Genomic DNA, 19,429 nt, shown 5'->3' on the forward strand with positions numbered 1-19,429 from the left:
TACCATGGGATTACATTTGGGAAACTTTGAATAACAATTTAGCTAACAGGAAAATTAAACAATTTCAATGGAAGTTACTACATAATATAATTTACACTGAAGAAAAATTACAAAAAATGAATCGCTCAAACGGGAAGTGTCACTTTTGCAATGAAAAAGAATCACTATTTCATCTTTTTATTTATTGTAAACTGGTGGAACACGTTTGGCGGGAAATTTTTGAGAAAATAAGGGAATTTTGTTCAAAATTAAATATCCAAAAATTACAAAAATCGGAAATAAGTATAATATTTGGGGTCATTAATGCAGATGCATCCTATACCCAAATTTTAGATACGGTGCTTATAATCACGAAATGGGTTATCTGGAAAACTAGAAATATCGCAAAATATCAAAAGAAAGGGATAAGTAAAGCGATGATTTTAAATATGATAAAACATGAAATGCAGTTTTTGCACAAATATCTTAAAACGAATACGAAGATAGAAGCCTTTTCCACTATGTGTGACATTTTTTGTATATAAATATATATTTTGCGTGGTCAGGTCAGTGTAATGACCTCTTTGATACTGATTGAACAATAATATGTACACTGCTCTCAACTCCCTACATGTAATTATTTCTGTTGTGTATGTATTCATGTATATCATCTAATTGTAACAAGACATGATGTATCATATTATAAACAAATATTTACTCACCATATCTTTGAAACTAATCCTTATTGGGAATCAAAATCATTAATCCATTTTATTTATGAATGAACTACACATGTATCCCTTTAACAAATCGCACGTGGTAAATGATCACTCGACCAGAAATTTAATGTAATTGAAATTAACATAACAAAAGACGTGATGTACGATAAAATTGAAACTGCTTAATAAATACAGGTAGCCTTTGTGAGAAATAAATAATGATAAAAACATACTTTATTCAAATAATTATATATGGTGAGAGGTATAGATATATAGATCGATAAGGACTACATGTACAGGTACATTTGTACAAGGATAGATAATATTTATAAAGGTGGATGTTAATAAATTATAGTGGGAGTTTTTTTTTCTCATTTGCTTTTTCCCCGACAAATGAGTCTGTAAAAATGGGGCCCCCTTAGTTGTTCCCTGGGCAACTGAGGGTTGATGTAACAGGTGATTATTAATAAAATATGTTAAATATTCCAAAAAAAAAACAAAAAAAAAAAAAAAAAAAAGTCGTTAAAAACGTCCCGATTCGAGCCAAATATGACAAATCTATCAAATATGCCAAAAAAACGTCACAATTCAGATGGTTTTTGTCAAAAATGAAAGTGGCCGCATCCATGTTCATCCTCAACCTTTATATATGTTATATATTATAATCAACTACAACTCACATTTCAATATTATGGATGAACACGAATGCGGCCACTTTCATTTAAAATGGAAACCGTCTAAAAAACTAAAATTCGAAAATTGTGAAGATTTTAGTTATTTAGCATGAATTAATGATGCTAGTACCCGATATATGTGCATTGTATTGTCAAAAACAGCCAATATTTATGTAGCAGAAGCATTCTACTTTCCAGTTAATAGCTAAATGATTACATTTTCACAATTTTTTAAAACTGCTTTATTTTGGGGCCAAAAAGGGTCTTACTGAACCTACTCCTTTTTAAACGGTTCTGGTAGACATCATTTCTTTAAATAAAATTATTCTAAAAGGTTACTAATTGAACACTGTAATAATTATATCATTGAAGATGTTTTTATTGGTATTTATATTGATTTTGTTATCAGTCAATTAAACTCAAAAGAAATATTATTGGTATATATACACATACACATTCATGGATCTACAATCTTTTGATACCGGTATTTTCGCATTGACAAGGTCATTTTTTCTCTGACTGTTTATAACTTCTTCACCCTAAGTGTATGAGATGTAGGATGTGTACTGATTGATAATTTAGTCTCAGATGCATGATTTTTGTATTAGTTGTTAGTGGCATAAAACTAGCTGTCAGTAACTGCAAGTACTCTCAGATCTGTACTTTTTGTTGTTTAGATATACAAGTAACCGACCACGTGCAATCTGTGCGGTATTTATATTTGTATCCATCTGATGAGTTTAGCCTTTTTAACAGACTGTAATAGTTCGTTTTTATGTTGTACTGTTACACCACTGTCCCAGATTAGGTGGTGGGTTGGGATCAAGCTAGCATGTTAAACTAAACAATAAATTACGGGTTCATATTTTTTTTTTAAAGCAACTATTTCTCGTGAAAGTCATTATAATGATTAACTGTGCTTTGTTGTTTTTATAATTTTTAGGAACAGCTAAAAGAACGAATATCAGAACTTGACGCACAGCTTAACAGTGTTTTAGGAGGGCAAAACAAATATAAGCACTACCGCGACAAGTTTTATTTATCAAATACCAAAGGCTTTGATGAAGATTTTGAAAAGTTAAGAACTTCTATCTTCGAGGCATCTACACAAATCGATGATTGGGGTAAATCTTTTCCGCTGAAATGGATACTTTTAGAACATTCAATAGAAATTATTAAGAACAGTGGAAGGAATTTCATTAGTCTAAAAGAAATGTTCCAGATGGCTTCACATCCAGAAATCGAAATCACAAAACCTGATGATATGTCATTTTTTCTTCGATTTCAGCATAATGTGGGAAATATTATTTTCTTTGAAAACATACCGGATTTGGTAATTTTGAAACCACAGTGGTTAGTTGATGCTTTCCGATGTCTAGTCTCACATATTAATGATGAAAAATTGCACAACCATAAAGACTGGACACAATTAAGCAAACATGGCAAAATAAGTGAATCGTTAATTACACAACTCTTCCAATCTAAACATGGAACTCATTTTTCAGGACAAAAAGTGAATTTGAAAAAAATAATGGAAAAACTTGATATACTGGTTAAAATTAGGGATTCGGATTTTTATATAATGCCAAGCAAAATGCCATCTTTCCCATTTGATACGGTATGCAATGATATCGGCATTCACAGCTGTAGGAGATCTTCGTGGCTTTGTTTGAAATTTCAATTTTTACCCCCTTCCTTCTTTAATCATGTCTCTGCATGGTATATAAGAAAGTACGAATCTAGCGAAATGGACAAGGATAGAGAATCATTAGCTTTATGTCGTGGAATATGCGTGTTTGACTTCGATGAATTGAGATGTGAAAAGATTCTGTTAACAATGTCGACAAATACAATAGCTCTCCAAATTTTGTCATTTTCCAAGCAACAAAAAGAATTTGGAGGCACGTGTAGCGCTGTCTACAATGAACTGAAGCTATGTATTCAAGACATAAAAAAAAAATATCCATTGAAAATATCTTTTGAACTCCATTTTAAATGTAGTACAGGCCATTTTTATCAGAATACAATGTTATATCAGGACTTGAAAAGAATTTCAGAGTGTTACTGCCCACAACACAAATCCACACATCAATCTGAAGAGATTTACTTGCCTTGGATGGAAAATAAGGTAATGTTTTGAAATTACATAAAAATCTTGTTATTTAATTTTTTCTTACTGTACTATTTAAAAGTTACGTTATTTCGTTTGATGAGCACAATAGACATAAGGAGATTTGCTATGAGTGCAAATGAGACAACTCTCCTTCGAATTCATAATTTGTAAAAGTAAACCATTATAGCTCAGGGTACGGTATTCAACACGGAGCCATGTAGGCCACATTTAAGACTTTCCTAGCAAAGAGTGTTAGGGTTTAGGATTTCGAATGTCGTCTTGATATTGGCAGGTCGCATTATCTTTACTGACGATGGTTACATATACTGTTCATTATAAGACTTTTTGAATTACAGGTCTGTATAACTAATACAGGGAAATGATTTTTCGAGCTGTATCTAAAAAACATTTTCTGTTTATTGCATTAAACTTCACACTTCTTAATTATATTAATCCAAAGATCGTATACTTTTTGGTGATGATTTAAAAATTTTATTTTAGAGTTATTGAGCATTTTTAAATGTCGCGCTAAACACTTCTCCCACAAGACGAAGGGCGTATCATGCGCTCATGTTTATTTATGTCATGTATTCGTAGACAATAAGAGCTCGGCCAGAAATTCTGTTTCTAGACAATGAGGAACGGGAAGTGTATCTTGATTTATTTCAAGCCAGGGAAATAATAGAAATTTTTGATACTTAAATGCTCAGATAAACAATATCACAGCCCGTGTGCTTGTACTCCATTATCATTTACATATAGAATAATCTTAATTAAGGATGTTTGCTTGTCATGTTTTAGAATTTCTGTGAGATTTTGGGAAACCTCTGGTTTTATTCATAAAAATGCCTCCAACAAATTGTGCAATAACCCCCATTTTTTTACCCCGTGTCTTTTTCGCCAGTTAACACAATAAAGGTGAACTGTATTGAAGTGATGGAAGATTTAAAAAGTGTGTAAGAAATATTTATGTGGATCATACATTTCATAATTGACTCTTTTTTTATTCATAGTCTTTTTAGAACCATTAAATTCTTAGATGTGTAGGGCATCCTTTAAAAAAGACTACCCTCAATTTTAAACATATTGCATATAAATTTCCAAAATGTCTAAACTGATGCAAATATTTTATTTATTTTAATTTGTAGGTATGTTGCCGTCTGTTTATTGTTTGGGTAATAAGAAACAATGAATATGGTGTATAAATTCAGGACTCAAAATTTCATCATTTGTACTTAGATGCTAAGATTTGATAAATAAATTTGTACCTGTAGAAAACGTCATAAAACGTTATGTTACTTCCCAAATTTCACGGTAATATTGTACTTAAACCAGAAAATCACTATGTGATCCATGAAAACTCATCACACCTGTAAACAAACTAATAAAAGTGTCAAACTAATCTTGCTATAAAATCTCTTAATATTGTAAACATTGGCAGTACCATCAATTTTGACATATTTTTTTTTTAATATTTAGAGATTGCCGTGTCTATATACAACACGATACATGTTCATTATAAGATTAATTCCTATTGTCCTTCTGCCTGTAAATACTTTCATTCTTGTATTGCTCTAGTTATCAATTATTTGACTCTCTATGACGGTAAAACTAAACATTTTAGCAATCATTTAGCTTTCTGTAACTGCGGGTATCCTCAAACTATACTTTATTGTATAGTTGCAAGCTGACTTAATATGTTAAGTAGTCAGCACTTCGGTGTTGACATGAATATCAATTATACGGTCGGTTTTTTTTTTATAAATTTCATGTTTACAAAACTACGGATTCTCTTACCCCAGAAATAAATTACCTAAGCCGTATTTAGCACAACTTTTTGGAATTTTGGGTCCTCAATGATCTTTAATTTGTACTTGATTGGCATTTTAACTATTTTGATCTGAGCGTCACTGATGAGTATCATATGGATGAATCGCGCGTTTGACGTTTTTTTATTATAATCCTGGTACCGTTGATAACATTTACACCACTGGATCGATGCCACCACTGGTGGACGTTTCGTCCCAGAGTGTATCATCATCCCAGTAGTCAGAACTTCGGTGTTGATATGAATATCAATTATAATATCATTTTAATAAATTTCCTGTTTATAAAACCTTGTATTTTTCAAACAACCAAGGATTTTCTTATCCCAGGAACAAATTACCTTATTTTCTATGCAGGAAATATCCTGCAATCTGATTGGTTAATTACTCCGGTGTAAATAACACCCCACCCTTTTTCACCCCTGGATAAATAAAATTTTGCCAGTTATTTTTTTTTTAAATTGCCGGATTAAAAAAAAATGTCAGCAACGGTGTGAAAATCCGTACACCCCTGATTACACCAAGATGACGAATTTATTTCATAGGAACAATTACTTTACTTATTTTTAAACCAGGACGAAAAATTGAAAATTGGTAATGAAAAATTCAATGACACTTTTTTTGTACTTCGATGTTGCATCGCGTTATCAAATTTATACTTTTTTTTTATTGAGGGAAAAATTCATAAAAAAAATGTGTGTTCTTTTGAATTTTCAGGTAAAAAAAAAAAAAAAAAAAAAAAAAAAAAAAATACATCAAGATAACAAAGATTAGCCTTAGTTGGCACAACTTTTGAAATATTGGGTACTCATTGCTCTTAAACTTTGTACTTGTTTGGTTTCATCATGCTTATACCTCTTTTGATCTGAAAGTCACTGAATAGAGGTTTCCAGATTTGCTACGTATCGGGTACGGTTGGTACGTAACACAACCGTTGGTGTTGTTTGGGAGGTTTCATTTAATGCATGAGATTATTGTATGTATCTTGATGAAAATAAAGAGTGAAAATTGCATATCAGTGATAAAACCTTAATATTTTATTTTATTACGATTTCTCTGCTTCTAGAAAACCTTGCACGTGATTTTATCATGTGTTTATACGATAAAATTTATTTTGTGCACAAGAGAATGAATCAAACAGTACTTACAGGAACTGAGTTGCCTCGACCTTTATATTCTAAATATAGATTTGCGTTTCTGTATGGCTATTGTTTTCTGTATATATTAAGAAAAGGATTTGAATAAAGAATGTTTTCTAATACTCAAATATTAATTGGAATGATAAGAAATTACTTATTAATAATATCTTACTTGTACCTTACTGGTGTCGTTAATGACTACAAAAACGAATCCAGGGGGAGGGAGCTTGGGGCCAACCCCCTTTCGTGGCAAAAATTTGGTTGATTATATAGGGAATCACTGAAGCATGAATGGAGCGCCCCCCCCCCCCCTTTTATGAAAAGTTCTGGATGCGTCACTAAACTAGTACACGTGATTATGGCAAAAATGAGTTCACAATTGTGTTGATTTCTCATTAAAATAAAAAAAAAAAATTAAGCTATTTTTTCGATCATTGCAGCAACATTTTTTCATAAAACGCAACACACATTATAAAACCATCGATCTATTTTTTCCTTATATTTTGTCACCGAACTTTTCAATAAAAGTGTTGATTATATTAATTACTTAAAGATAAATTCTAAATTTTATGACACTAACGAAAACCATTTTTTTTAGTCGAAATATTTATCATCACGATGTTACTTCATCGTGTTCGCTATTATTATTTTTATGTCACTAGATATTGTTATTACATTAATATTTGTAAATATTGTCGCGAGTAAAATTGTGTATTGCACGACTGTCGTGCCTGGGAGTAGTATAATATAATATACGAGGGGTAATGTTAAACCAATATCCATCCATTAATCCTTTTGTCGTACACCATTGCCAAAAAAACTTCATACAACACAGCGTATTTTGTTCACTGATAACGGCAATAATTTGACGCTATATTTACACTTAGTCTAATGCAATGTGAATATGTCTTTCTAACTCTTCGTACTGTTGTACGGGAAATACTATGTTGCTATATAATGTTTTTTTGCACCATTTACAACTAATTTATGGACTCAAAATTAAGGATCATTTTCATCGGTTGGTAAATGTTTCCATGTAATTTTTTCAGGTTTATATGTACTAGTATCATTAATACGATACTACTCAAAATATTTTTTTTATAAAGAAAAACTTTAAGCCCGACGGTAAAGATAATTGTCCAAAAAGGAAGGTTGTCAAGTAAATACGATATCAGCCATGATATCTCTATGCAAAATTGTTCAAATTGAAGATGTAAACGACCTTGTATTTTTTTATAATTTCTTTCCGGACGTTTGATTTTTTTTTTATCTTTATTTAATTCTCCAACATATATATACAACAGATATACAGTACTACCTGTGACTTTATCTTACTAATGGTGGCCATAAAAAATCTGTTCACCATGGTGGCCCTATATGTTCATCATCATACTGTTGCTCTTTTAATACTCATTACACAAGGTATTAATCAAAAACTAGTCAAGGATAAAGGGAAATCTTGAATGCATTGAAGTGTTAAATTATATAACTTACAGGTCATGTGTCTCAGGTAAAATATGTATGTGTTTGTCAAATTTAATAACTGTGATTATGACAAGAAATTAAAAAATAAAATGAAATAAAATAAAACTAGTTGAAATTAACAGCTTAATAAAAAAAATGTTTAGTTGTAATATTTTACCTTTTAAATAATTTTTAATCAATTAAAGTTATTTTTTTATATTTAAAATCTACTTTTTGGTAAGTGAAAAATAAATGAATATCATTTTCAAATATAACTGCAAACATTTACAGTGCCTGCTTTTTTGCTATTGACAAGGTATTTCTCAAATTATTTTTTTTAAATCAAAATGGTTTATTATTGTTGATAGACTGCATTCAACATTGTTTAACATATGTTTAAAATTGTATTTATGACTTATGCTAAATAAAATTTAGGCAATTCATTATTTCTCTAAATATTAAATAAAATATAAATATTCATTACAGCAAAATTTGATAATATTTTTATTGTCATATGGTATTTTAGACATGATCATTTTTTTAGAGGTTAGGCATTTCTTTTACTTTTTGTTTCTGGATAAGCCACATTATTATGAGAAGGTAAATAATTTTCAAAACATTATCTTAAGATGTTTTGTTAATTCTAAAATCAAGGAATATGTGTTCTTCATTGACCGATAAGTGGCAGTTTACATATCGTATCCTTTCTAGGAGATTTATACATGTTATATTGTCCACTATTTTCTATTTTTAAATTATGCCCAAAAATTCTCTACCTATTGACACAATCAAGTTCACAGTTTTAATCATAAGTTTTTATTCTTAGATTTTTCTTTAAATTACTTTAAAAGTCTTAATTCATCTTATTCCCTGCAATTATTAATTTTATCTAAAAGGCCTAGGTTGAGTGAAATATTCTTTGCAAATGTATACCAAGAATATGTATCATGCCAGTCCAGCACTATCAACAATATATTACACTGGGGGAAAAAATAGTATTTAATTAATAGACCATAAAAGTGTCACCATCTTTAGATTCACTTTATTCAAATATATACAGGATACATGATATATAAGAACATTTTTCATTATGATTAGCATTTATAATGAACATTTATCAAAATTTGATGATAACTAGGTGGGAATTTGGAAAATAAGTCTTTTCAGTGATTGTTTGTGCACAACTCATATTTTAAGATTTGAAAAAAAATTTAGATAAACAAAATTAGTTTTTTTCTTAAACCATATAATGTTACTTGAAGTTTTCCTGAGTAGTTTTAGACATGTTAGATGTTATCATATACATTTATATAAACCTTAAAATTATTAAAAGTCTCTGTTTTTCAAATGCTAGTTAATAACTTATTCTTTGACTTTTTGCCATTTTTACTCAAGATTCTTACCAAGAAGAAATTAAAAGAATACGAAACAAAAAAGTACTGAAAAAACAAATACACAAATATTTTTTTTAAATAAGATTAAAGACAAAAAAAAATTAACAGACTTAAAACAATATTTTATTCTACAATCTCAAAAAAAGGTGAAATGTCAATTTTAAAAGAAACCTGAGTTACCTGTACAGGTAAATATTAATGTACCATACCAGCTGAAAACTTCAACCCTGATTTTTACAGGTAACATAATAAGATAAAACATCAACCCATGTTTTATGACCCCCAATAAATGGCCAACATCTCAAGATTGAATACCCCAATAAATGTTCACCATTGGATGTTGACCATGCAAGAGGGTGGACATAACTAAGAGAATGTCAAAGGTTGTACTGTATTACATATAACACAAAATTATCACATGGCAATGTTATTTAAAAGTATAATGACATACATGATCAGTACAATAATTAGAAATCAAACGTTTTGACACCTTCGGTTTTTTGTAACAGAGTATTATTTTTTATAAAGTATGTCTCCCTGGTCTTTTTATTATCTTGATTCAATAACCATTGACAAGGGTTTTAGACCTCACGCGTACAGACTATACAACGATTTGGTTTTTATATTAGTTTTTTTGTGTTTTTTTTGTTATTAAGGTGGTACCTAACACTACAGGGAGATAACTCTGTTAAATCAGCTTAACGTTTTAATTACGTTGTGTTGTGAAGGGAATATTTAGCTTCTCAATGGTCAAAATTGTTGTTTGTCAAACTGCTATATAACCAGTGTAATTTTTCTGACAAAACGGTTGGTTCAAAATTTTTGAAAAATTTATATACTTGTTTAAGGGTCAAAGTAAATACTTTGTCAAAATTTTATGAAAATTAAACGAGCCAAATTAACTTTAGTGAAAGTGTTGGGTACCACCTTAAGGTTAATTTATTTTGTTCAAATTGATTTTATTTGATCATGATTTCTAAAAAATTACCAAAACAAATACAAAACTTTAACATTTTTACAATGATACATAAAGTTATAAAAAACAAAATTTATAAAGTTTTAAATTTGTTTTGTAATTTATCTTCTTTGTATCTATGTAGTTTCACGGGGAAATAACTATAAACCTTTCGTACCAACGATTACTTGCAACGGTTGCTTGAAAGCATAATCGAGGGCACACACTATTGTTTCCTACGAATACAAGAAGAAATCACATTAAATTAATCTCAAATTACAGCTAAAAATTCTCAAAACAGTTCTGCATATGATTCCTAAAACATGTGTTGATATAAAGTGTATACATCAGTAATTTTCAGAAATTAAATGACGGCTCCCACTTCGTACTACAGTTGGTACAATAGCAAATCTGGAAACCTCTAGTAAGACGAAACGCGCGTCTTGCGTATTTAATTATAATCCAGGTACCGTTAATAACCAATTAAATTTATTTTTCTTTTCAATGATTTTTTAGTTTGTGATATATTTCGTCTTGCTATTACTTATATTTACCACCTTTGATACGTATTAATATGTCGATAAATTTTCACTTCTGTACTTGTACTGGTTACAACAAATGTGTTTATTTGTGAAAAATGTTTTTGTACTTCTAATAATTTAATACAGCTAAAGGATATAAACCATTTGGATTTCAATATCTCAATAACATCGCAGTACCGTTTTTCTTGTCATTAAAAACTGATAGTGCACAATATTTTTTTATTTTTTCTTGGGGTAATGGCGGTTAATAAATCCTGAAAATACATACGTTACACGAAGTTGATAAAGCATACACTAGGGTGGTTTTATACGCCTTTCGAAATTCTGCCTGGACGTATTATGGTATACAAATGTCCGGTGTCCGTCTACCTGTCTGTTTACCTGTCCGGCTTTCACATGTCGCACCGTTACTTGAAACCCGCTTATCCAAAGTTAAAGACACTTAACAAAGTTGTTCCGTATGATGGTCAAACAATCTGTATACTTTTTGTGATAATAGGATTTAAACTTTTTGAATTACAGGTCTGTATATAACTAATACAGGGAAATGATTTTTCGAGCTGTATCTAAAAAACATTTTCTGTTTATTGCATTAAACTTCACACTTCTTAATTATATTAATCCAAAGATCGTATACTTTTTGGTGATGATTTAAAAAATTTATTTTAGAGTTATTGAGCATTTTTAAATGTCGCGCTAAACACTTCTCCCACAAGACGAAGGGCGTATCATGCGCTCATGTTTATTTATGTCATATATTCGTAGACAATAAGAGCTCGGCCAGAAATTCTGTTTTCTAGACAATGAGGAACGGGAAGTGTATCTTGATTTATTTCAAGCCAGGGAAATAATAGAATTTTTTGATACTTAAATGCTCTGATAAACAATATCACAGCCCGTGTGCTTGTACTCCATTATCATTTACATATAGAATAATCTTAATTAAGGATGTTTGCTTGTCATGTTTTAGAATTTCTGTGAGATTTTGGGAAACCTCTGGTTTTAATCATAAAAATGCCTCCAACAAATTGTACAATAACCCCCATTTTTTTTACCCCGTGTCTTTTTCGCCAGTTAACACAATAAAGGTGAACTGTATTGAAGTGATGGAAGATTTAAAAAGTGTGTAAGAAATATTTATGTGGATCATACATTTCATAATTGACTCTTTTTTTATTCATAGTCTTTTTAACGTGTACCAGAAACACGTACGTGTAGAACCATTAAATTCTTAGATGTGTAGGGCATCCTTTAAAAAAAACTACCCTCAATTTTAAACATATTGCATATAAATTTCCAAAATGTCTAAACTGATGCAAATATTTTATTTATTTTAATTTGTAGGTATGTTGCCGTCTGTTTATTGTTTGGGTAATAAGAAACAATGAATATGGTGTATAAATTCAGGACTCAAAATTTCATCATTTGTACTTAGATGCTAATATTTGATAAATAAATTTGTACCTGTAGAAAACGTCATAAAACGTTATGTTACTTCCCAAATTTCACGGTAATATTGTACTTAAACCAGAAAATCACTATGTGATCCATGAAAACTCATCACACCTGTAAACAAACTAATAAAAGTGTCAAACTAATCTTGCTATAAAATCTCTTAATATTGGCAGTACCATCAATTTTGACAAATTTTTTTTTTATTTATTTAATTACACATTTAGTTTTTTTTTTAATATTTAGAGATTGCCGTGTCTATATACAACACGATACATGTTCATTATAAGATTAATTCCTATTGTCCTTCTGCCTGTAAATACTTTCATTCTTATATTGCTCTAGTTATCAATTATTTGACTCTCTATGACGGTAAAAACTAAACATTTTCGCAATCATTTAGCTTTCTGTAACTGCGGGTATCCTCAAACTATACTTTATTGTATAGTTGCAAGCTGACTTAATATGCTAAGTAGTCAGCACTTCGGTGTTGACATGAATATCAATTATATGGTCGGTTTTTTTTTTATAAATTTCATGTTTACAAAACTACGGATTCTCTTACCCCAGAAATAAATTACCTAAGCCGTATTTAGCACAACTTTTTGGAATTTTGGGTCCTCAATGATCTTTAATTTGTACTTAATTGGCATTTTAGCTATTTTGATCTGAGCGTCACTGATGAGTATCATATAGATGAATCGCGCGTTTGACGTTTTTTATTATAATCCTGATATCGTTGATAACTATTTACACCACTGGATCGATGCCACCACTGGTGGACGTTTCGTCCCAGAGTGTATCATCATCCCAGTAGTCAGAACTTCGGTGTTGATATGAATATCAATTATAATATCATTTTAATAAATTTCCTGTTTATAAAACCTTGCATTTTTCAAACAACCAAGGATTTTCTTATCCCAGGAACAAATTACCTTATTTTCTATGCAGGAAATATCCTGCAATCTGATTGGTTAATTACTCCGGAGTAAATAACACCCCACCCTTTTTCATCCCTGGATAAATGAACTTTTGCCAGTTATTGTTTTTTTTAAATTGCCGGAATAAAAAAAATGTCAGCCAAGATGACGAATTTATTTCATAGGAACAATTACTTTACTTATTTTTAAACCAGGACGTAAAATTGAAAATTGGTAATGAAAAATTCAATGACACTTTTTTTGTACTTCGATGTTGCATCGCGTTATCAAATTTATACTTTTTTTTTATTCTGGGAAAAATTCATAAAAAATTTGTGTGTTCTTTTGAATTTTCAGGTAAAAATAAAATTATTAAAAAAAAATTAAAAAAAAAAAAATTACATCAAATTAAGGGGGCTCCTGGGTATAAATGATTTTTTTTTTCTAATATAGGATTTGGCTATATTTTTTCATAAATGAACTTTATCCTATACTTAAAAGAAAAATGAAATAAAAAAATGGGGTCACCGTTCATTTAAGCTAAAATCTGCCTCTGGAATAAGCATACATTTTTGTTAATGTCCTTTTTTTCTGTTGAACTAATAGGAGAAAAAGAGGAAATATCGAAATAAAAAAATAACCTAATATAAGAAATCGCTTAAATTTTACAATTATTTAGTTTATGTATAGCTTATTTGAAAACAATAATAAAAAATGTAGGTCACCGATGAGTTAAAAAAGATATTTCAAATTCAAGGCAAAAAAATGGCATTTTTGCACCAAAGGGAGATAATTTGGAGCTTTTTCAATTTTTAAAGTCATCTTGGGCGAAACCAAATCATTTTTTTGGGTTGTTTTTGGTACCATATCATAAAGTAACAACTAATAATGTAATAAATAAAATTTGTAATGAAAAAATTAAGGTTTAAGTTTTTGCTAAAATTTTTGTACCCACGAGCCACCTTAACAAATATTAGCCTTAGTTGGCACAACTTTTGAAATATTGGGTACTCATTGCTCTTAAACTTTGTACTGGTTTGGTTTCATCATGCTTATACCTCTTTTGATCTGAAAGTCACTGATGAGTCTTAATAGAGGTTTCCAGATTTGCTACGTATCGGGTACGGTTGGTACGTAACACAACCGTTGGTGTTGTTTGGGAGGTTTCATTTAATGCATGAGATTATTATATGTATCTTGATGAAAATAAAGAGTGAAAATTGCATATCAGTGATAAAAACCTTAATATTTTATTTTATTACGATTTCTCTGCTTCTAGAAAACCTTGCACGTGATTTTATCATGTGTTTATACGATAAAATTTATTTTGTGCACAAGAGAATGAATCAAACAGTACTTACTGAAACTGAGTTGCCTCGACCTTTATATTCTAAAAATAGATTTGTTTTTCTGTATTGCTATTGTTTTCTGTATATATTAAGAAAAGGATTAGAATAAAGAATGTTTTCTAATACTCAAATATTAATTGGAATGATAAGAAATTACTTATTAATAATATCTTACTTGTACCTTACTGGTGTCGTTAATGACTACATAAACGGATCCAGGGGGAGGGGGCTTTGGCCCGCCCCCTTTTCGTGGCAAAAATTTGGTTGATTATATAGGGAATCACTGAAGCATGGATGGACCGCTCCCCCCCCCCCCACCCCCCCACCCCCCCATTTATGAAAAGTTCTGGATGCGTCACTAAACTAGTACACGTGCTTATGGCAAAAATGAGTTCACAATTGTGTTGATTTCTCATTAAAATAAAAAAAAAAAATTAAGCTATTTTTTCGATCATTGCAGCAACATTTTTTCATAAAACGCAACACACATTATAAAACCATCGATCTATTTTTTTCCTTATATTTTGTCACCGAACTTTTTAATAAAATTGTTGATTATATTAATTACTTAAAGATAAATTCTAAATTTTATGACACTAACGAAAACCATTTTTTTTAGTCGAAATATTTATCATCACGATGTTACTTCATCGTGTTCGCTATTATTATTTTTATGTCACTAGATATTGTTATTACATTAATATTTGTAAATATTGTCGCGAGTAAAATTGTGTATTGCACGACTGTCGTGCCTGGGAGTAGTATAATATAATATACGAGGGGTAATGCTAAACCAATATCCATCCATTAATCCTTTTGTCGTACACCATTGCCAAAAAAACTTCATACAACACAGCGTATTTTGTTCAATGATAACGGCAATAATTTGACGCTATATTTACACTTAGTCTAATGCAATATGAATATGTCTTTCTAACTCTTCGTACTGTTGTACGGGAAATACTATGTTGCTATATAATGTCTTTTTGCACCATTTACAACTAATTTATGGACTCAAAATTAAGGATCATTTTCATCGGTTGGTAAATGTTTCCATGTAATTTTTTCAGGTTTGTATGTACTAGTATCATGAATACGATACTACTCAAAATAGTTAACTCCAGTTTTTCTGAGTTTTCTCTGTCGGCTTACTGCGAAAAAGATATATGAACAGTTGTGTTAATAAAAAGGGCTTGTTTCTAAAATTTATAGAGCATTTTGATTGTATGAGGGTTTTTTTTATAAAGAAAAACTTTAAGCCCGACGGTAAAGATAATTGTCCAAAAAGGAAGGTTGTCAAGTAAATATGATATCAGCCATATCTCTATGCAAAATTGTTCAAATTGAAGATGTAAACGACTTTTTATTTTTTTATAATTTCTTTCCGGACGTTATATTTTTTTTTTTTATCTTTATTTAATTCTCCAACATATATATACAACAGATTTATTACATATAACACAAAATTATCACATGGCAATGTTATTTAAAAGTATAATGACATACATGATCAGTACAATAATTAGAAATCAAACGTTTTGACACCTTCGGTTTTTTGTAACAGAGTATTATTTTTTATAAAGTAGGTCTCCCTGGTCTTTTTATTATCTTGATTCAATAACTATTGACAAGGGTTTTAAACCTCACGCGTACAGACTATACAACGATTTGGTTTTTATATTAGTTTTTTTTTTATTTTGTTAAGGTGGTACCTAACACTACAGGGAGATAACTCTGTTAAATCAGCTTAACGTTTTAATTACGTTGTGTTGTGAAGGGAATATTTAGCTCCTCAATGGTCAAAATTGATGTTTGTCAAACTGCTATATAACCAGTGTAATTTTTCTGACAAAACGGTTGGTTCAAAATTTTTGAAATTTTTATATACTTGTTTTAGGGTCAAAGTAAATACTTTGTCAAAATTTTATGAAAATTAAACGAGCCAAATTAACTTTAGTGAAAGTGTTGGGTACCACCTTAAGGTTAATTTATTTTGTTCAAATTGATTTTATTTGATCATGATTTCTAAAAACTTACCAAAATAAATACAAAACTTTAACATTTTACAATGATACATAAAGTTATTAAAAACAAAATTTATAAAGTTTTAAATTTGTTTTGTAATTTATCTTCTTTGTATCTATGTAGTTTCACGGGGAAATAACTCTTAACTATAAACCTTTCGTACCAACGATTACTTGCAACGGTTGCTTGAAAGCATAATCGAGGGCACACACTATTGTTTCCTACGAATACAAGAAGAAATCACATTAAATTAATCTCAAATTACAGCTAAAGATTCTCAAAACAGTTCTGCATATGATTCCTAAAACATGTGTTGATATAAAGTGTATACATCAGTAATTTTCAGAAATTAAATGACGGCTCCCACTTCGTACTACGGTTGGTACGGTAGCAAATCTGGAAACCTCTAGTAAGACGAAACGCGCGTCTTGCGTATTAAATTATAATCCAGGTACCGTTAATAACCAATTAAATTTATTTTTCTTTTCAATGATTATTTAGTTTGTGATATATTTCGTCTTGCTATTACTTATATTTACCACCTTTGATACGTATTAATATGTCGATAAATTTTCACTTCTGTACTTGTACTGGTTACAACAAATGTGTTTATTTGTGAAAAATGTTTTTGTACTTCTAATAATTTGCTTCAGTGATTTACCTTACAACGGACGAACACTTGAATGTTTAAAATGTTTATACCAGTGCGGTTATAATCCCTTCGTAAATTTTACGGACGCCATTACTAGTTGGTTGACCGGTTCGAAATAACCGTTTCAAATGAAATCGGATATGTTTCTTACGTCGTAACTACAATCTCTTTCCCTTTTCATGAATGTGACCCACCGAATAAGACTATTTACCGCAGCATATGAGATAACCCCCCCGAATTTTTGTTTGGTTTGCGTTGCTAAATCTTTAGTTTTCTATGTTTTTTCTTGTGTACTATTATGTGTCTGTTTATCTTTTTCATTTTTATACGTCCGTCGTCTTTTAGACGGGGCGTATTATGGTATACCGTTGTCCGTTCGTCCATCGTCCACACTTCGGACAATAACTCAAAAAACACTTTCACCAATTTCCATGAAACTTAAGTGAATTGTTTATATCTATTGACGTAAGCTCCCTTTCGTTTTTTTTAATTTCAGATTTTAAGTTTTGGATATATGGGGCTTTATTCATAAAAAAGGGGGGACTTTTAACACTTCGGACAATAACTCAAAAAGTCTTCCACCAATGTCCATGAAACTTTGATGAATTGTTTATATCTATTGATGTAAGCTCCCTTTCAATTTGTATAAATTTCAGATTTTAAGTTTTGGATTTATGAGGCTTAATTCATAAAAAAAACTGGGTATTTTCAACACTTCGGACAATAACTCAAAAAGGCTTTCACCAATGTCCATGAAACTTTGGTTAATTGTTTATATATATTGATGTAAGCTCCCTTTCAATTTTTATAAATTTCAGATTTTACATTTCCGTGTTATGAATTTTTATGCTTAAAAAAGGGGGGTTTCCAATTTTGGGACAATAACTAACACTTTCACAAAATTTTATGCAACTTTGATAAATTATTTATATCTATTGACCTTAATAGTGCAAATTTTTTGTGCATTTTTATTTATTATTTGGGGGGGGGGGGGGTATTTGACAGGGCTCACACTATTTCTGGTTGATCATATAAATTCATTTAAAGCATAAAAGGGAAGTTTTAAAAGAACAACGGGCGTATCATGCGATAAAGCGCAGCCCTTTATTACCCATGGCGTTGTCAGTTTATTTTCGATTTTTGAGCTTGACTGTTCCTCTTGTATCTTTTGCCCCTCTTTGATGAAAATACAAACCATAGTGTCAAGTTAATAATTTACAAAGTAATTTTCGTATGTGGGTTGTTTACATATATTATCACTGGAAGAAAGTGGATATAGTCATTTTAATCTAGCTCATAGTTATGAAATATCGTGGGAAGTATTATTTTGCCGGATACATATATGCCGATATTAAAGACATAGCCTTTCAGACTATAACTTGATTATAATACACCATATGACTTGATTAAAGTTGCGTGCAATCTTAGTAGGGGCAGTATGTATTTGTTTAGATATCGAATAACACTTGAATATCTAAAGGTGTATATCAAAACACTTTTTTTGAGACCATCTTTTAGTTACATATGGTTCTAGTTTTATATCCAAGATAATTCTTGGGCGCACTTACAATTCCTACAGAATACGATAAATTCAGGTTTAACCAACCATGTTTTCGCAAAATGCCCTGTACCATGTCAAGAAAATGACCATTGTTACATTATAGTTCGTTTATGTGTTTGTTACGATTCGGTTGTGTCGTAGTTCACTTATATTTGTTACGTTTTCGTCAGTTTTAGTTTGTAAGTCGGATTTGTTTTTCTCTCTCGATTTATGATTTTTGAACAGCGGTATACTACTGTTGCCTTTATTCGTCATAATAATCAGTTAGATGTAAACGTGTATTTCTCTTGTAAACATTATGGACTATGATTGCCACAAATTACATGGATAACACACACTTTCTTTGTCATTCCTCATTTATTGTATTTTAATAATAAATTAAAGCTTACTTTTAAACTAATTCAGCTTAATTTATGACTATTGTCATAATTTCATATGTTTTAGGAAGCGTCTGGTGATTCCTACAGATTAAACAATACAGCAGAAAAAAAAGGTATGTGTAGTGAATCAACGGTTCATTGTTTCTACTATGTTGTTGGAAATTAACATACTCTGTAAAGTTGTCAAAAGAACCACCATTACAACATAGACAGAATATGATAATTTTATCAAATGTGATTAGTAAAATAATAAGATTCCATGGCATATCTGGGAAGTTCAGTTCT

At 30.2% G+C, this 19,429-nt stretch overlaps 1 protein-coding gene across 1 annotated transcript in view; it reads left to right on the forward strand.

Moving 5' to 3' along the window:
* Positions 1-19,429, forward strand: part of LOC134709993 (uncharacterized) — a 162,760-nt gene that overhangs the window by 108,753 nt on the left and 34,578 nt on the right. Inside the window, exons 14-15 of the mRNA XM_063570122.1 lie at positions 2,316-3,500; positions 19,209-19,257. Coding sequence (XP_063426192.1) covers positions 2,316-3,500; positions 19,209-19,257 — 1,234 coding nt within the window. The remainder of the gene's footprint in view (positions 1-2,315; positions 3,501-19,208; positions 19,258-19,429) is intronic.

The sequence above is a fragment of the Mytilus trossulus genome, chromosome 3 (genome assembly GCF_036588685.1).
Source record: "Mytilus trossulus isolate FHL-02 chromosome 3, PNRI_Mtr1.1.1.hap1, whole genome shotgun sequence".
Lineage (NCBI taxonomy): Eukaryota > Metazoa > Mollusca > Bivalvia > Mytilida > Mytilidae > Mytilus > Mytilus trossulus.